Raw genomic sequence first — 19,502 nt, 5'->3', positions numbered from 1 at the left:
GCAAGTGATGAACAGTATGAGGAAGGGGAGCTTATATACAGATTAGTGGATATGTGTGTACAGGTTGACTGGGGTAGGAAGTCAGACAGATTAACACCACATGGGCTCTGATAGGGTGTTGACAAACGAAGCCTGTAAAGACTAATAGGGGTAGTGAAGCCTGTAGTATACATAAGCGGGAGTTGATAATATGCAGGAGGTATGTAATAACCCTGGTCACGGTTGATTGGTGGCTGAAGTCTTTTGATGTGGATGGCTTCTTGGAGTTTCCTGAACTTGAAGTCTTTGAGGTTGCTTGCAAGAGTTTGGGTTCTGTCCCACTGGATAATAAAGTCGTGATTGTCTTTGATGTGATCTGTTAGGGCTGATTTTGAGTCAAATTTAGATACGGAAGTTTGGTGGTCTTTGATTCGGGTTTTGGGGAGTCTTGATGTTTTTCCTACGTATGTTTGTCCGACATCGCATGGGACGTGGTAAACTGTTCCAAGTGATTGTTGTTTCTGGCTGGTAGGTGGTTTGCCATTCGCTTTGATGGTGTTCACGATGGTATTGTTCTTTCTTTTGAAGACGACATCTACATTGGCCTGTGGTTTTAGGGGTCTCTGGACTTTGTGGTTCAGCACGTCCGCAGGATCTGAAGCTGATGACAAAGGGTGCAGTCTGTTGACGGGTGGTTTCCTCTGTTTTGTTGTTGAAGTTCTGTATAGATTGTTGCACAAGCTTTTCGGGGTAGTTGTTGTACTGTATGAAGACTTGTTTTAGGTGCTGCTTGGTAGAACAGACGTTGTAGGCTCGTCGTACTAGGGTGGAGGTGATTCCTTTCTTGACTTGGGCTGGATGGTTGGAAGCGTAGTGAAGGTACTGGTCTGTGTGGGTTGGCTCACGGTATACTGTCGTAGTTAGTTTGTTGCTATTGTGTCTCAGGACCAGTACATCAAGGAAGGGCAATTGACGGTTGGACTCTTCTTCCATGGTGAACTGGATACGTGGGTTTTGAGAGTTGGGGCCACTGTCAGGCTTAAGGACGACAAAGGTATCGTTCACTTTGCGGAACCAGCAGAGGGGTGTTATGGGCAATGTTTCCAGGGCTTTTTCTTCCAGGTAGGTCAAGAAGATATCCGTGATTAAGGGCGATAGTGGGGAACCCATGGGGAGGCCGTGGGTTTGCTGGTATACTAGTATGTTGTCTAGCCAGGTGAATGCATGTTGGTGATTTTAGTTTTACACCGCACTCAGCAATATTCCAGTTATATGGCGGTCTGTAAATAATCGAGTCTGGACCTGACAATGCAGTGATCAACAACATGAGCATCAATCTGTGCAATTGGGAACCGATGACGTGCCAACCAAGTCAGCGGGCCTGATACCCGATCCCGTTAGTTGCCTCTTATGACAAGCATAGTCGGAATGTATGTGGAGGTGATACAGGAGTGTATCAGTTGGATGATACTGTCGGTTGTTATATGGGTTTCTTGGGATGGGCGGAATTCATCAATGCGGCCTCTGATGACTTCAATGGCTTAGTCACATGGCACATTAGTAAACAGACCCACTGCGACATACATAGCACATTAATTTTCCAGGTTGGTTGATGTCATGGATTTTCTTGCAGAAATAGGATAAAACTGAGATGAATGATGGCAGTTTTTCCGAGGGTGCTAGCAGGCGGGAGAGGTATTGGGCTGTATTGTAGTGGACAGTATCCCTGCTACAGACTAGGAGACGGGCTTTCACTGGGTCCTTATGGATTTTAATGGTGACTTGGGGTGGAGTGTGATGAGCTTTTTTTAGGGTCAGGCCGGTTTTGTTGTTAAGACGTTTGTTGAGTAATGTCTTGTGCTCTTTTTGTAGAGCTTAGGTGGGGGCCCTCTTTAGTTTCTAGTAGGTAGTCTGGTCTTGAGGGATGGTGTCAGTCAGGCTGTTGAAATGAGCTGTGTCCATAATGACCGTTGCCTTGCCTTTGTCTGCAGGGATTATGGTGAGAGAGAGATACATAATCAAGTGAAGAAGGTGGGCTTTACACCAATTTTTGCTATTTCTCATAGGCAAACTCCAGAAATGGGTTTCAAACATGTATGCATGAGGAAAATTAAACCCATTCTTCAGGTAAGATAATCAAAATGAAACCATGAGGCCACCTAACCACCCCTGTGAGTTGTGTGAGTCAATAAAAAAGGAAACATGTTTGTAACTGTTTTACATTTTTGTATTTACAATTTACAAGGAATAGCAGTGAATATATACATAGCTGATATACACAACTTAAGAACATTTACAAGAAATCACTAACATCACCTGGAAATGTGGAATTCTAAGTACAGTATATACATTAATCCACATATATAATAAATAAGCTAAAACCAGGTGCCTTTTCATTTAATGGTTCTCATGAGAACTATAAATTTGCCATTTCCAATCTCAATTCACTGGACTGTGATCTACAAAAAAAGCCTGAGTCCTTGACACTGGCATCATTTGTGGGTGAAAGGTCAACTCACAACATGCCCTTCCACAAATGACACTCAGTAGGTAATCTACTCTTCCATGTTAACCAAAGTGACTATGTCAGATGGATCTACTTCCCATACAACAATATTTCCCTTACATCACAGCCTGTTACCTTCAAGTGAGTGAATAGTATTCAGCTGGTTGTAGACTCAGAGCTCCAGACAATATTTCAGGCAATTGAGTCTACAAAGGTCTTCTGAAGTCCCATGGGGAAAAGACGTTCAAGTCCAAGATTGAAGGTCATCTATCCCTCAAGGAGGTGCACTTCAAATCCTTCCATCTCAATGTGGACAAGGTCAAAGACTTCAGTTGATAGACTGAAGGTCATCTACCTTCAACCAGGGGCATCTTGACATCTTACACACCAAACATAGGGTAAACATGACCAACAAGGTCAAATACTTCAAGTCACAGTTTGAAGGACATCTACCCTTCTACCAGAGAAACCTCCACATCTTTGCCTCCCATCTCAGGGTAGACATGAACTTGCTGAGCCAAGCTACTGTTGTACACTTCTCCCCTGGAGAACTTGACAAATTCAGGAGGATCAGCTGATATATCATTACCATTCTCCTCGATATTTGATTGGTCTGAAAGACAATGTTGCAATACTGTAAAAAAAAAAAAAAGGTTTTCACAAATCCCAATCTATTACTGAAAAATTGCATGCCTACATTTCATTATACTCCACTGTCATTCTAACAACCACAAAAAGCATACTTAAACTGAGCCAGTGTTGTTTAATGCTGCAGTCAGCAACATGAATATTCCATCTGTTGTCATTCAGTAGTGGCAGCAAGGAAACATGAACTGTGGCATCTTACATAAATATGAAAAAGTTGATGTGTATTGTTTTTGTTTGATTTAGAAAAAAACATTCTGCTAGATCAATGCATCATCACATCATGTCTCTGACTTGGGGAATACAACCTTAATTGGGACTGATAAAACCCTGTTTTTCCCTGGACACAATCTGATAACTTCTCATGAATGTTAATATCTGACTCACCAGCTCGGTACTTGTGTATGTGGACCAAAGGGAGATGAACGAAGCCTGCTTTCAAAGCCACGACATCCAGGACAGTCTCATAGTAGTCATCCTTGAGGGAAAATATCCCTGTACACGAACAAGGCTGATAGTTAGATATGCAGGTATGTTTACACAGACCGTCAACATGAATTACCCAGATGTAAGTCATCTGTATGTATACCCTTCCCACTGATGTAAAGTCACACCAACACACATAACACAGGACCCTGGTCTTTGGCGTGATGAGCAAAAGCTTCAACTATTGGGCTACCCCACTGCCCCAAATGAGTGAGTGAGCTCCATCTACTTCCTGCATACAGTATTGCAATAATTCATCCAGACCTTGATTCGATTTTCTATAGAGGCCCCCGATTCCATCATTTTTCAGTCAGCTTTCTTGGTATGAAATCCATTATGAAGCTGGCAATGTCTACTAACAATAATTGATACTAGATAATTAAATCAGTATCAACCAAACACATTTCGCCCGGTGCAGTGAAAACTATTCTCGCTCACTGTAATGTGTACAATAAAAATCATTACTCAGCAAGGAAATATGAATCAACAAACCAAATGACCTAGTTGTCCCTTGTATCTGACGTGGCATTCGCTCTTCATGCCAAAGATCTGATTCCACACATGGGCATAGTGCGTGTAGCCCATTTCTGGTCTCCTCCGTCATCATATTGATGGAATATTGCTAACAGAGGCATGAAACTAAACTCACTCTTTCAAGGGAGACAGTAGTAAAATAAAAAAATAGAAACTGACAATATTTTATGTTTGAATTTTTCATATTTGGGGAACCCTGATCCCTCTATCTCGTAATGTCTGGTGACTCACTCTGCTACAGACAATCATTATGATGTATGACAGGATCTAGAACCCTACACTGCTCATCACTCACCTGTAGACTTGCCAACAAGTGCCCAGGTGTCTGTGTCAGACTTCACATCATAGACCAGAATCTCGTCAGGGTTGTTGTGACCATTACATTTCTTCACCTGAAGCTTGAGAGCCACAGTCTTCCCTGTCTTGCACTGCTTATCCTCCTCGCGGGATGACACATTGTAGCTCAGGATGTACTTGGTCTGGAAACATTTAGCTTCATTCATTAAATCTAGACTACACTGACCTAAGTAATAGGTTACAAGTGTGAGACACAGAATGAAGATAGAGCCTCAGTGCCAAATACTCTACAGGTGTACAGGTATTGGCCTGTCTGGAAGTTCTCCACACTACAGGTGTGCAGGTATTGGCCTACATGGAAGTTCTCCACACTACAGGTGTACAGGTATTGGCCTGTCTGGAAGTTCTCCACACTACAGGTGTACAGGTATTGGCCTGTCTGGAAGTTCTCCACACTACAGGTGTACAGGTATTGGCCTGTCTGGAAGTTCTCCACACTACAGGTGTACAGGTTTTGGCCTGTCTGGAAGTTCTCCACACTACAGGTATACAGGAATTTGTTTACCTGGAGGTGGCGGTTCTCCACACTACAGGTGTACAGGTATTGGCCTATCTGGAAGTTCTCCACACTACAGGTGTACAGGTATTTGTTTACTGTTACGATAGTCTATTTTCTGGAATTTGTATTATTTTTGATTAAGTTAAAGTTGCTATTGGGTCACAATGTTCAGAGTTCTGAGTGATAGTTATTATGGCTCATATTTCTTATCACAGTAATAGAGTTTTAGCGATACTCCTTTAAGGCTGTGTTTTAGATTTGCCTCCCTTTGGTGTGTAAACATGAGCCGATCTCGAAGATTCCATACTATGCTGGAATGCTCAAGAATCAGTGACTGTGTATATATAAGGCTGGTTGTTGTGTTGACGACACACAGACGGATTCACACATGGACTTATACAGGAGTTGTGTCACCATTTGACCTATCTACATCTGCCTCATCGCCAAGTCTAGCCTACAGTCAAGATCACTTGCTAAAGATTTAGTAGAACTCTTTCTCACTGAAAACCAAGACTTCGGTGAGTTGATGTTATATTTGTGACCCATTACTTTACATTTGATTCTGCTGCATAGCAATAAAAACCTCTATTGTGAATCTTTGTATCTTGCTCTTTGGTCAATACATAATACTGAATACTTAAGACTGAGGGGGTTTCTCATACTATTTGTCACAGCACATTATTAACTGTAACATTATCCAGAGGTTCTCCACATTACAGGTGTACAGGTATTTGTTTACCTGAATTTCTCCTCATTAAAGGTGTACAGGTATTTGTTTACCTGAATTTCTCCACATTACAGGTGTACAGGTATTTGTTTAAATGAATTTCTCCACATTACAGGTGTACAGGTATTTGTTTACCTGAATTTCTCCACATTACAGGTGTACAGGTATTTGTTTAAATGAATTTCTCCACATTACAGGTGTACAGGTATTTGTTTACCTGAATTTCTCCACATTACAGGTGTACAGGTATTTGTTTACCTGAATTTCTCCACATTACAGGTGTACAGGTATTTGTTTACCTGAAAGTTCTCCAAATTACTTTTGTACAGGTATTTGTTTACCTGGAAGTTCTCCACACCACATGTGTACAGGTATTTGTTACCTTGAAGTTTTCAACACTACAGGGGTACTGGTATTTGCTTACCTGGAACTTCTCAACACTACAGGGGTACGGGTATTTGTTATCTTGGAAGTTCTCAACACTACAGGGATACTGGTATTTGTTTACCTGGAAGTTCTCTACTCAACAGGGGTACAGGTATTTGTTTACTTTGAAGCTCTCCACACCACACGGGTACAGGTATTTGTTTAGGTTCAAGTTCTCCCCACCACAGGAGTACATGCATTTTTCACCTTGAACTTCTCTATGTTACAGTTGTACAGTTATTGCCTACCTGGAAGTTCTCCACATAACAGGTGTACAGGTATTTGCGGGGTGTAGTCTGCAGATCAAGTGGACAGGTGTAGAGAAAGCTGAACTCTGTCTCCAGTCGGGGAATGTTTGGAATGTTGCAGCGGATCTGCCACAAGATGGAGGCTGTCTGGCTGCTATTCACTTTCTGGAAAGCAGATTACTAAATGTCATATTTTTGTATTTGTGTGAAGTAGACACATTATAAGTTGTTAAGAAAAAGATAAATGCTTCTAGATAAAGTCATAAATACATTGACAAAGTCTTTAACATGATTGATTTTTATTGAAACTCTGGCATGATAAAAACCATTCTTCAGTCAAACTATCCCCTGCTGATTAATTACTATTCTGTATCTGGATGGATAAAACTGAGCTTAATAAGCCATTCCACAAATCATACTTCTTCTCCAACAAGACATGTACTGGCATGTTGCTACCATGGTGACACAGCAGTGTTCTCTTACCATCTGCTGTCCTGGTTTGTTCATCAGCTGCAACTCCACATCATTGGAATTGAGGGCAGATAACTCTGGTTGACTGACTAGGAATTCTGTTTTGGTATTGCCTTTGATGGTGATTTGAAGATATTTTCTGTAAGACACAGCTACAATATATGAGCCGTTCTTGGTGTACCTTATGATTATATCAATGCATAAAAAGTGTTTGATGACAACAAACAGCCAAGCCTTACACACACATGTTGTCGTATCAAGACTGCTTTGAAAACTAATTTTGCTTTGATCATTTCTTTACCAATGGCAGCAGAATATAGACACACTGATAGTAATTTAAATTATAGGTTTTAGGTGCTGAAACTTAAATTAAGACTTGTGAAATGCTGGTAAGAATGAGTACTAGTGCTTTTATATAAAGACGGCATATTTCCCAGATATATCATGTAATATGTAACCTGTGAAGATCTGGGTTAGACCTGATCTTCAGTAACCCATGCTTGTCATAAGAGGTGACTAACAGCATCAGGTGTGCTGATTTGCAGTACTGCTGAGTGCAGCATAACACTAATCTCACTCACTGTAATAAGTAAGAAAGCATTCATCATCTAGGTAACATGAAATAAAAAGCTTACTTTTCCTTGCATGTATGTAAAACATGTTCCACTTTGAAGGGATGGATAAAGGTGAGATGAACGTCAAGTTTCTTGTCCCATACATCAACATGGCATGTCAGCTGAAACAACAGATCACAGTGAGTGAGTGAGTTGCTTGGTTGGTGGGTGTTAACCCTGATTTCTCCAAAGTTATGAAAAGCCAACTCTTGCACCACTTGGCTAAAATACAAAGCAGATTCATAAAAGTACAATGGTGACAGCTTTAGATAATATGTAACATTCATGATTAAGACAATTACCTTAGTATCTGTAGAACCATCAAACGTTTGTCGAGTGTGATGGAGGACAGTTGTACAAAAGTCTGACGATTGATCAGCTTCCAGTGGTGAAAGCTTGAGGACTGAGTTACCTTCCCTTGTAAAGACTTCCAGGTTCTCGGCAGTCTTGAACTGAGCACTGCAGCCTTGCGGGAGTGCAAAGCTTCCTGTCAGCAAGGTCAAGGTTGCCTCTTGCTTTATACCAGCAATGAAGTGATCTAAGAAATTGAAGTGAAATGAACTGATCAAATTGATCACTTAAAACTTTCATCTGTTTTCTCCTGAATGAAATCTCTGAACAGCTAATCTGTGCAAATTCTCTTCTTTGGAAGATCATAGAAAAACAGTTCAGGAACATTACCCGCTTTGCACTGGCAGACATTTCTTGCCATCTGGGGTTTTAGTATGCAGATATTTTATAGTAACCAGGGTCAGCACAACAGACTAATGGGAACAGATGGTGAGGCTTGTTGACTTGTTTGACACATGTCATTATATCCAAATTGCGTAGATCTATGCTTGTGACGTTGGTCACAGGACTGTCATGTCCAGACTCGATTAGATACAGACCACTGCCAAATGGCTGGAATATTGCTAAGTGGGGTGGTAAACAACAAACCATCAAGTACAACAGCAACAACAACATCAGTACATTATATATAGGCATGGATGATGTGCCATTCAGAAGGTGGTGTTGTCACATGACATCAGTGTCGTACCTGACTTGACAGGCTTCAGCTCCACTCTTGGTTGGTCACAGACGACCTTGAAGAACAGGTCCCAGCCACTGAGAGACTTGAGGAAATCTAGATGCTTCACCTCGTAGCACAGCTGACTTAGGTAGAACACGCCCTTCTCCACTGTCTGTAGGAATATGGTTCACTTATGACTTTCATAACATTTTTATATATGCTCAACAGCAAAAGAAATGTAACTCTAACTTTTCCTCAAGTTTTTAAATAGAAGACACAAACATCTTGCTGTTCAGTATATATTCTCATTTGACAACAGCACTGAACTGATCAAGTGAAACATGAAATACTTAAGTAAAACTTTGTCTGTGTTGATAATTCAGATTCTTCATTGGAAAAGTACACAAGTATTAATACTGTCCATGGCCTCATAATATGCTCTGGTTGTCTGGCTGTCCAGAGCCAGTAATGGAGTGAGTGAAAGAATGCTGGTCAATAAACTGGTGATACTAATCTTGTAATATTTTTTATTATCTTTCTCAAACTGTATGTTGTAGAAGATATTATATTCAAAACACATTTTTGTCTTAAGACTAGAAAAACTTGGAGAATGAAAAATCTGTTCAAAGTAGCACACTTTGTCTATAAACCAACAAAACAACATGATGTGGTGTGAAATAAAATATCCCAAACTCTCAAACCCCTCAAAAAGTTACACTTTTGCTGCCAAATTGTTGAGTACCATATACTTATACTGGAACAGATATACAAAAAAAACCGTTGACAGAATATTTCAATGATATAAACTCTTCACCATTCTAAAATGATATGGAAAATCACACTCAAATATATTAAAAGACACCCAATTCTAACATACTGTAGTATACATAAGTAGGAGCTACACCCACCTTCATCTTGAGCTGTACATTATTCTCGCCTGGCTTCAGCTCAACGTCCTCTGCTAGAAGGCTCACTGTGAAGTCTCCCTTCATTGTGTGGTCCACATCACTCCCTGCTCCTGGTCCACTGTCTGTCCTCTTTAACAATTCATGAGCATTCTTACAAGTCAGACCCGCCCCCACAATCTTCCCCTGCCTTTTCTCATAGGTGGCCACAGTGTCAATCATTGCAGGCAGCTGCTTTCTGATTGGCTGAAAGTTTGCTATGTGTTCAGGCTTGTGAATGGTCAAGCTGGGGGTTCGAGTGTGGGAGATTTTCTTCTTGGAGAAATGAGAGGAGTTTGGCTGTTTCTCTGGTGGGCAGTGAGAGACAGACATGTTGATCTTACTGCATGTGATGGATCTTGGGAAGTGGTTGTAGATCTTTGTGTCTATGACAAAGTCTTCATGAAGGATCACAGTTGGTGTCAGAACTGCTGCACTCTCCAGACTAAGAATCTTGGAGGCTTTCAGGATGCACATTTCTATGTTACAGACAAAACAACATGACAAGAAACTTACAGACTAGACTACATACTTCTAGTGTTACTGCCATACAAAACAATCTGAATGATTTAATCAATACAATCAACTAGATACATAATTACTTTGTGGCAGGTTGGGACCAGGCAAACAGCATGAACATCTATTTCTGGGTTCACCACAGTCTCAGGGAGTCATGGCCTGGTATAGGGTTCGTTAGAAGGTGACGGCACTTTGCGAGACCTTATTACTCCCGATGGCAAACAGCATACACTTGGTATGGTCTAGTTGAGTCATATTTAGTGGTCATGCAATTTGGAACCAGAATTGGTTGTTGAATATATGCTTGTCACTGGAAATCTGGCTTTGGAAGTATGCTGGGCCCCCTCTTGCTCATCACAAGTTTGCGCACACAAAGATAACAAGGGGCCAGCTCAGTACTGGAAGTCAATCCTCACGAGACTTACAGGCCCTGTTCACACAGAGTTGATTCTGCTGAGACTGCCTCTGTCTGAAACCTTACTCACCATCTTTGTCTTCAGCTATTCTCATCACTTCACTGAAGTAGTGCTCCCTGTCGGCCATCTTGAGGTGAGGGCTGCAGGCAATGTGGCAGGCTGTCTTCAGAAATCTCACTTAGTCAAGGAACTGAGTGAGTGTGTTTAGTTTTACTCTGCTCTTAGCAACATTCCAGCAATATCATGTCGCGGGACTCTAGAAATGGGCTTCACACATTGTATGCATGTGGGGTATCAAACCCAGGTCTTAAACATGATGGGAGAGTGTTTTAACCTCTAGGCTCCACCAACGACCATCAAAGAACTGAGAATACCTATTACTGACATATGAAACTAGGTGTAAAGGACTACTGTTTCGTCCACAACTCCTAAAGGAAACAAATAACAGGACCAATTACCTTCCATATCCTTCCTTTTCTAGAATTCAATAATAACTAGCAAAATTACTTTTTAAAGCCATTACATATAGTACACAGAACCAAATAGTCCATAATGAACGGTTCTCGGGTTGTGCTCCAGAAATTAAGATCTTTCTTCCCTTTAGACCAAGTTCCATGGAAACCAAGACAAAAAATGCCAAAAATCTGTAAGTATCAAAATATCACCACTTTAGGTTATGTTTGATACATCTGCCAAGTCTTGAAGAAAGATATTGAACATTTTTCGAGTTGTGCTCTGGAAACAAAGGTCACTCCTCCCTTTTTGGACCAAGTTCAAATTGATTCCATGGAAACCAAGAAATACAAAAATCACAAAAATCTGTAAATAGCAAAAGGTACCACCTTTAGGTCCTGTTTGATATAGCTACCATGTTCTGTCGAAAAACAATGAACAGTTTTTCAGTTATACTTCTGAAACAAAATGATTACCAGCAGACACATAGATGAGGTGTTGACTATATATCCCAACATCACATGCTGGTGGGGAAAAAAAGAGGACAATTAGCATTTGACAACTCTATACCCCTATTAATCTAGAACTGTTTTGAGAAACATTGTCCAGCTGGGAATATAGCTAAGGGGAGTTAGATTATTGTTTATGTGTAATCAGTTATTTTGATGTCTGTCTGGTGACATTATCACTCCAGTCGAACAGATAAACATGTTCATAGCTCTGAAGCAAGTATCATATTCCACCTGCATGGATATGGTGCTGACAAATCCAGAAATGGTATTCATATGTATCAAGATTTGAACCTAAAAGATTTGCACAACAAAGGGACACAACCCTTCTCACAGAGGATACTTGGCATTGTCATCCATCTTGGCCTGGCAGACGGCAAGCTCCAGCATGGTGCCATCTGCCAAGTGTTCCCAGTGCTCCTGTCGGTACATCTTGATGGCATCCAGCAAGAAACCCTCAGCCTTCTGGGGCTCCCCCAGCAGCCTGCCAAACAGAGGGGGTGAATGTTAATTATTGCCAGCATACAAAGTTTAATCACTGCTTGAAAGTCAACAAAACTATGACAGAAAATTACATTATGGACACTATTCTGTAAGAATATTTACTTACATATAGAAGTCAGCTAGGTCTCTGCCTATTATGCGTGCTGATCGGAACCGACAGATGTGTTTGTATGTTCCCATGGCCAGTTCACACATTTCCTGTCATTGAGAAAATGATTACTGAAATCCTTAATGCAAAGAGAGGGCTGGAAAAACATTTCAAGCATTTTCAAAACATCTTAATTTCTCAATATAGGCAGCTAATTATTTCCCATGTATGTTATGTTATGCTAGCCTACAAACCAGTTGCTGTGTTGTGCATACTATGTAATTGAGAGAATTCAATGTAATTCATGAGAAAGTTTTGTCACATTGATTCTTTATCTTTTTTGAGCTGAGGTGGTGTTAGGTTGTGAGGTACCTTGGTGTGGTGCGGTGTGGTGTGGTGTGGTGTGGTACTGGCATATAGCATAATACAAGTGCATTTTGTAACATCTTTCAGTAAGAAACAGATTGGGAATTGAACCACTGACTTCAGTGTTCTTTGGGAAGTTTCTTTTGGTCACTCTATCCATTACACCAAAGGCAGTGCATGAGTACATGAACTTACCAGGTAGTGTTTCTTGTAGGACTCATCAGAAGACAGGGCTTGCCGCAGTCTGTCTAGAGGTGTGATCTTGTCAGTAGGTGCTACAATTTGAAACTACTTATTATTTTTTAAATATTTATCTATCATTTTCAGTTTTCAAAATCAGAACATCAACAAAGCTTCAGAAATATAGAAATAATTCCTGTTCTTGCAAAAGTGTACTGAAACAAGGGGTACCTAACAGAACAACAATGTTCTATCAAATGTAAAAACATCTGTAAATATGAGTCACAAGTAACTGACCCAACAACTGATCTTTGTCTTGAGTGTTCAACAGAAAGAAGCTCCAACAGTAACCATGGTTACACAGACACTTCTACTGACCTGTCTCTTCACTGTCCAGTGTGACCATGCCTGAGGTGAGATCCACTCGACAACTCAGCTGCTTGGATGTTGGCATGGTCCCAGGAATCAGGCCACAAACGCTTCCTAGTTCCCTCAACTGAAACATTCACTCAGTTGCTTTACACATCCCAGCAGTACAGGTTATCAAAATTGATGAGACAATTTTAGTAATCTAGTCAACATGTGGTTGCAACAATGAAAATCCAGTTTGCTAGCACTGCCATTTTGTATGGGATAGTAGGTCAAGAGATAGGGGTCCTTGCATGTTATTAATGCTTTGGCGAGTACAGAACAATGCTAAGAAGAATTTCTAAGGCATCTTGGTAACTGCTATTTGCTGGCCAGAAAGTGTAAATACCTTGGTAATTTGCCTTAATCCTTTAGGATGCACCTTAACTTGTGTCCACGACTGACTCACCTTCCTCCTGGCATAGTCCCATAGACTGGCAGTACACAGGGAATTCTTGCTGATTCGTGATGACTCACTGTACCGCTCACATGCCTCCAGCACTGCTAGGCTGCTGAGGAACACCCAACACCAGAGGGCGCCTTCCGGAACCTCCACCTGTTGACACAACAGTAGAGATTGAAACACTAACACTACTGCAAATTACTGTACATATCTTTGAACACCTGTATTTGATTGCATAAAGGACATAAGGACCATATAGCTGGAATTTTGTACCTTAGGAATAGTGAGAACAAACTTTTGGCTTCAATCAAGTTGTTGGTAGCAGAGGGCAGCATTCAAAATACCTGCCTCACTGCCCGGGACAGGTTATTTTCAACGCAGACTGCCAGATTCTCAAATTCACCTGCAGGATGGTTGGATTAAAATTTAGACATGTATATGACAATATTTTGTGGGAAGGTAGGTTTTGGTTTGGTCAGGACTGGCAATTTCACATCTAACCAGCCCTGTGGTCTGGCAGATTGTTTTTGAGTTTCATACCCTGCTAGGTGTGTCAGTGTCATCAAAGTCGTGTACTAATTGCATGTGGCATCACATCATACCACGTTGCAACTGCATGACCACCAGGAAGTCAAGGAGAGGAAGCATGTGGCATCACATCATACCATGTTGCAACTGCATGACCACCAGGAAGTCAAGGAGAGGAAGCATGTTGGTGTCTGACTGAATGAATGAGCATCATAATTCCAACGGTCCAGCATAGGACACCAAGAATAGGCTTTGACACTGTCAATGTGTGTTATACAATTGTACACTATGACAGGGGGTGGTTTGGTAGCCTAGTGGTTAAGTCATCTGCTTAAGACCCAGGTTTGATTCTTCACATGGGTGATATGTGTGAAGCCCATTTCTGGTGTCCCATGCTGTGATATTGCTGGAATATTGCAAAACGTTGCATAAAACCAAACTCACTAACCCACTGACAGGCAAATTCTTAAATCACAACCCCCAAATCCAATTTAGTAAAGAAATCTACAAGTCAGGATAATAATTTCCCACATAACATTATAAAGATGAAACATCTAACCGTACAAGCTACAAATGAGACTAACCTCAAGTGCAATCATCTCCTGTACTGTGTAATGGAGGTAGTCAAGAGCTCTCTGGGCCACATCCCCGGGGCGCTTCATCAAGAACAACAGAGCACACTGGCGAGAGAAGAGGTAGTTTCGGAACTCCAACACGCTGGCCTTGTTCATCTTGATGGTGTCCCGGAGCTGGTGGTTCAAGGCCTTGGTGAGGGACAGACCACTCCAGTTGCTACATGGCTTTATGAGAGGGGCCAGCCATTTCACATGAGCTGTGGAAAACAATATGACAGAGTCATATTCTCTAAAAGTGTGACACAACCCACCAGTGTGAGACAATGCCTACCCTAGTTTCTCCCACAGCCAACATTAGTCTGTGACACAGCTCACAGCCTACTCCAGTGTGTGACACAGCCTACTTCAGTGTGACAGCCTTCTCCAGTGTGACACAACCTACCCCTGTGGGACACAGCCTACCCCAGTGTGGGACACGGCCTACCCCAGTGTGGGACATGGCCTGCTCCAGTGTGTGACACAGCCGACTCCTGTGTGTGACATAGCCTACCCAGTGTGACACAGCCTATTCCCATGTGTTAAACAACCTACCCCAGTGTGTGACACAGTGAGGAGTGAGTGAGTTTAGTTTTACGCTGCACTCAGCAATATTCCAGCTATATAGCGGCAGTCTGTAAATAATCGAGTCTGGACCAGACAATTCAGTGATCAACAACATAAGCATCGATCTGCGCAATTGGGAACCTGTGACATGTGTCAACCAAGTCAGTGAGCCTGACCACCTGATCCTGTTAGTCGCCTTTTGTGGCAAGTATGGGTTGCTGAAGGCCGATTTTACCCCGGACCTTCACGGGTCATGTGTGACACAGCCTACCCCAGTGTGTGACACAGCCTACCCCAATGTGTGACACAGCAGACCCCAGTGTGCGACACAGCCTACTCCTGTGTGTGACTAGTCCCATGTGTTAAACGACCTACCCCAGTGTGTGACACAGTGAGGAGTGAGTGAGTTTAGTTTTACACCGCACTCAACAATATTCCAGCTATATAGCGGCAGTCTGTAAATAATCGAGTCTGGACCAGACAATCCAGTGATCAACAACATAAGCATCGATTTGTGCAACTGGGAACCGATGACATGTATCAACCAAGTCAGCGAGCCTGACCACCCGATCCTGTTAGTCGCCTTTTGTGCCAAGCATGGGTTGCTGAAGGCCTATTCTACCCCGGACCTTCACGGGTCGTGTGTGACACAGCCTACCCCAATGTGTGACACAGCATACCCCAGTGTGCGACACAGCCTAGCCCTAGAGTGTCATACAGCCTACTTTGACACTGCCTACCCCGAGTGTGTGATACAGCCTACTCCAGTGTGCGACACAGCCTACCCCCAGTGTGTGACACAGCCTACCCCCAGAGTGTGACACAGCCTACCCCCAAAGTGTGACACAGCCTACAGCCTACCCCCAGAGTGTGACACAGCCTACCCCTAGAGTGTGACACAGCCTACCCCCAGAGTGTGACACAGCCTACCCCAGAGTGTGACACAGCCTACCCCCAGAGTGTGACACAGCCTACCAACAGTGTGCGACACAGCCTACCCCAGGGTGTGACACAGCCTACCCCAGAGTGACATACCTCCTGCTGCATGGTTCTCGGCAAACTGTGTAAACAGAGCATCCAGCTCGTCATACTGCAGCAGTGCATCATCGTACACACCCAGGATCTCAAACATAAAGGCCAGCTCCTCCTGCAAACAAACACCACACAAACACTTCTTGTATACAGCTGCACTTCAAACTATGATAATGTCTTGTTAAGATATGACAGGATCAGACAATCCAGTGACTAACATCATCAGCATGAACAACATAGTGATATAGTGACACACAGTCTACCAAGTCAGCAAGACTGACCATCTGTTCCATTAAGTCCCTTCAGTACTAATACAGCAATAGAAAAGTTCATCTTGCATGTAACATATACTGAACAGCAAAAGAAACATAGGTCTCTTTTAGTCAAGTTGTTCAATAGAACACATAAACATGAACGCTTACTGTTATGAGATTTAATTTCTTTAAACTTGTGTTTCCTTTGCTGTTCAATATAGGTATTGTACCATAAAACACACTGATCATAGATGTAATAACTTATTCAGTATAAAACCTATAGATATAATGACTTATTCAGTATAAAACCTATAGATATAATGACTGAGTCTGAGTGAACTCATGGTGTCTGGTCTGTTAAATCCATTTTGAGCTGGTAACATTTTGAAGTTACCAGCACTGATGTCTGACTGGGTTTTGGGCTTATTTCATACTTCATATTACACACTGGGAAAAACTAAAAATGATAAATATGTCACCTGCACAACAAAATATTCCATGTAGTTCCACCCTGGTTCATTTCGTTTCTCTCTCAGTGCCCGCATGTTGTCCTCAAAACGACCCAACTGCCGATTATATGCGGTCAACAGTAAGGGTCGGAGCTTGGTGAAGAAGTTATACCAGGATTCAGCACTCTTAGCGTCAGTCTTCATTGGCTCTGTCAGCACCAGACATCTGCAAACAAGGTCACTCACAAGTGGGTCAAGGTCAACAGGTCAAGAAGCGCCACCTTCCAGTGAAGAAAAGTGTCATCTGGATCAGTGAAGTTGACAAACAGTCTGATATAACCATGATATATATGAAATACTGTGTTAAGTAGACCTAATGTCACTCACTGTTTGATGTATTCCACTATCAGAAATCTCACCTTTCCTGTGCCTTGCTGCAGAAATCACTCTTGACTTTGTCTATCACAGATGACCTTGGCAGAATTTTGGATTTGAGTTTGCTTTCATCCATGACTACCACTACAATCAACCAGTCTGGGATGTTCTTTCCCTTCAGTGCAGCCTGCCATTCAGCAATATCTTCTTTCACAGTCTGCTTGTAGCCTTCTAAGTCCTACACAATACAAGATATTACATCAGAAAACATGGCAGACTGATACTATGTATCACCACCCACTGGTGTTTAAGGAACAGGGCCTTGATTTTCGAAGCTCTCTTAGCGCTGCGATAGTTGTAAGTGCCATACATTAACTTAACCTTACAACTATCTTAGCGCTAAGAGAACTTCGAAAATCTAGGCCCAGCACTCATGCGACCATGATACTGTACCTAAGGAGAAATACAGAAAGAAAACTAAACTGGTCATGTTTCTTTACTATTTGTCAAAAGGGGAATAACTCAATATCAAAGTAATAAGTTACCGGTTTGGTTACATTACGGTTAGAACCCAGGTACCCTGAGTGTGTATATGTGAGTTATGCACCCAGCAACACTGAACATTTATAATGGCAGCCTATACATTATCAAGCTTAGACATGATAATCCAGTGACAAATAATGAAAGAAATGATTCATCCTGTTGGGGTAAAATGACAAGCAATGAACCAAGACAGCAAGCCTGACTACCTGAAACATTAAGTCTCCTATTCTCATCAAACTTATGTTGCTGGGAATATACATCTCAATCTATTATGAATGCAAGAGACTTTCAGAGGATAATAGTACTTCCCCTGGCAATAATCACATTTCCAAGCTTACCTCATTACATGCACTTACACAGTCTGTCCAGTAGATATGGAAGTATGGTCTACTGATGAGGACTCTGTCATCTTCTTCAGGGAGGATGTCAGCATCATAGGGAACAAAACTTGCTTCAAGTTGTAAAGTGCGAGGTGCTCGGCCATATGACCTAAAATATTTAATTATTATTATGTTAACATTAGTATAGTGTCGATATCCAGTTCATCTGCTCAAAGGCACTTTGATTTTCCCTAAATCAATGGATGTATATTCAATCTCAACTCCCTGGCAACCAAACAACATTCATATGATTAAAATAACCATGAGTACACAACATATACTTGGTTCAAGTTTGAGAATGCCTTTATTACTGTATAATGCTGTATAGTTTACTTGTAACTAAATGGTAAGGAGGGGTGGAACTTGACACTGTGTTAAAGATTTTGCAATTACAATTACTATCAGCATAATCATTTGTCATAAGAGATACCTTTTCCATTCACATGATTCTTTTGGCAAACCACTGAGAACCATGGGATGCAGTTGGGAAAACAAGCTTTGGTCTCCATGGCCTGCAAAAACAAAACCTGGGAGATTAGAACAGTTCTGGCACCACACAAGTTAATTTCTGAGTGTGTCCTTTGCAATCGCACCCTATCCATTACTTGTTGCAAAAAATCATGTTACTGGTTTCCCTCAAATTATACGTGATTAAATCTTTGGGAGTCGTGCACTTTACCGGGCAATTTTTCAGATTTTTTGGGGGATGGATATAATTGCACCAAAGGTAAGCAAACCCTAACCTTTATTCTTTAACCCTAAGGATCTAGAAGGAGGGGGGTGCCCAAGGGCTAAGGATCTAGAACTTGTAGAAGGGGGTGCCCAAAGGCTAAGGATAGAGTAGCGCGCTCATTAGCAAGTGCTCAGTAGTCCCCAGGTAGCGCGCCGGGTAAACTGCACCTAGCCAATCTTTAACACTGTTTAAAAGAGGGAGATTGAGACCAACACCATTTCTCTCCAATCTCAAAACAAACTGGATCCTAACCAATCCTTAACTGACTCAAAGAGTAACGAATACAAGACATTCATATTAGTTCTGTGAAGCAAGAACCACAGTGGAAGATAGTAGCACCTGCAGTTTTAACCACCTATCAATGTTAACAGTACAGATGACAGCCCCTTGCCTGATCAACACTGACAACAATCTGGTCTAGACTAAAGAGTAGAGTGCAACCAGTCGTAGCGTTTACATGTGTCGCTATAACACAAACATAATTCTACAACAATTTCAGCACAGCTTAAATTCGAATAGATTTCGGGGCGTGCTACGTACATGTCACAATGGGCTTAGCCTCCATATTAAGTGTGAAGTGAGAAAACACCTCAATTCGTCCGACTTCCTCCCATTTTGGATGCACAGAACTATGTCCTTCACCTTGCTTTTGCACTAAGTAAAGCTAATGTAACGGAGAGATAGAATCGACTTGGAAACTTGAACATTTTAGCAATAACAAACCACAAAGATAATG

At 41.7% G+C, this 19,502-nt stretch overlaps 1 protein-coding gene across 1 annotated transcript; it reads right to left on the bottom strand.

Annotated features, from left to right (window-relative positions):
• Positions 1-2,201: 2,201 nt before the first annotated feature.
• LOC137287318 (trafficking protein particle complex subunit 10-like) lies at positions 2,202-19,437 on the bottom strand. Its single transcript, XM_067819558.1, has 22 exons — positions 19,307-19,437; positions 18,464-18,545; positions 18,010-18,142; positions 17,155-17,348; positions 16,766-16,961; positions 16,036-16,147; positions 14,407-14,654; positions 13,301-13,447; positions 12,862-12,979; positions 12,499-12,578; positions 11,956-12,047; positions 11,689-11,829; positions 10,453-10,556; positions 9,413-9,927; positions 8,532-8,676; positions 7,795-8,030; positions 7,514-7,614; positions 6,891-7,017; positions 6,408-6,572; positions 4,446-4,629; positions 3,518-3,625; positions 2,202-3,098 (listed from the first exon to the last, which is right to left on the bottom strand). The coding sequence occupies exons 1-22, from the start codon at positions 19,329-19,331 to the stop codon at positions 2,935-2,937; spliced, it is 3,417 nt and encodes a 1,138-aa protein (XP_067675659.1). The 5' UTR covers positions 19,332-19,437; the 3' UTR covers positions 2,202-2,934.
• Between the last annotated feature and the right edge of the window lie 65 nt (positions 19,438-19,502).

This window comes from Haliotis asinina, chromosome 6 (assembly GCF_037392515.1).
Source record: "Haliotis asinina isolate JCU_RB_2024 chromosome 6, JCU_Hal_asi_v2, whole genome shotgun sequence".
Lineage (NCBI taxonomy): Eukaryota > Metazoa > Mollusca > Gastropoda > Lepetellida > Haliotidae > Haliotis > Haliotis asinina.
This window is presented reverse-complemented; position numbering and strand designations above follow the sequence as displayed.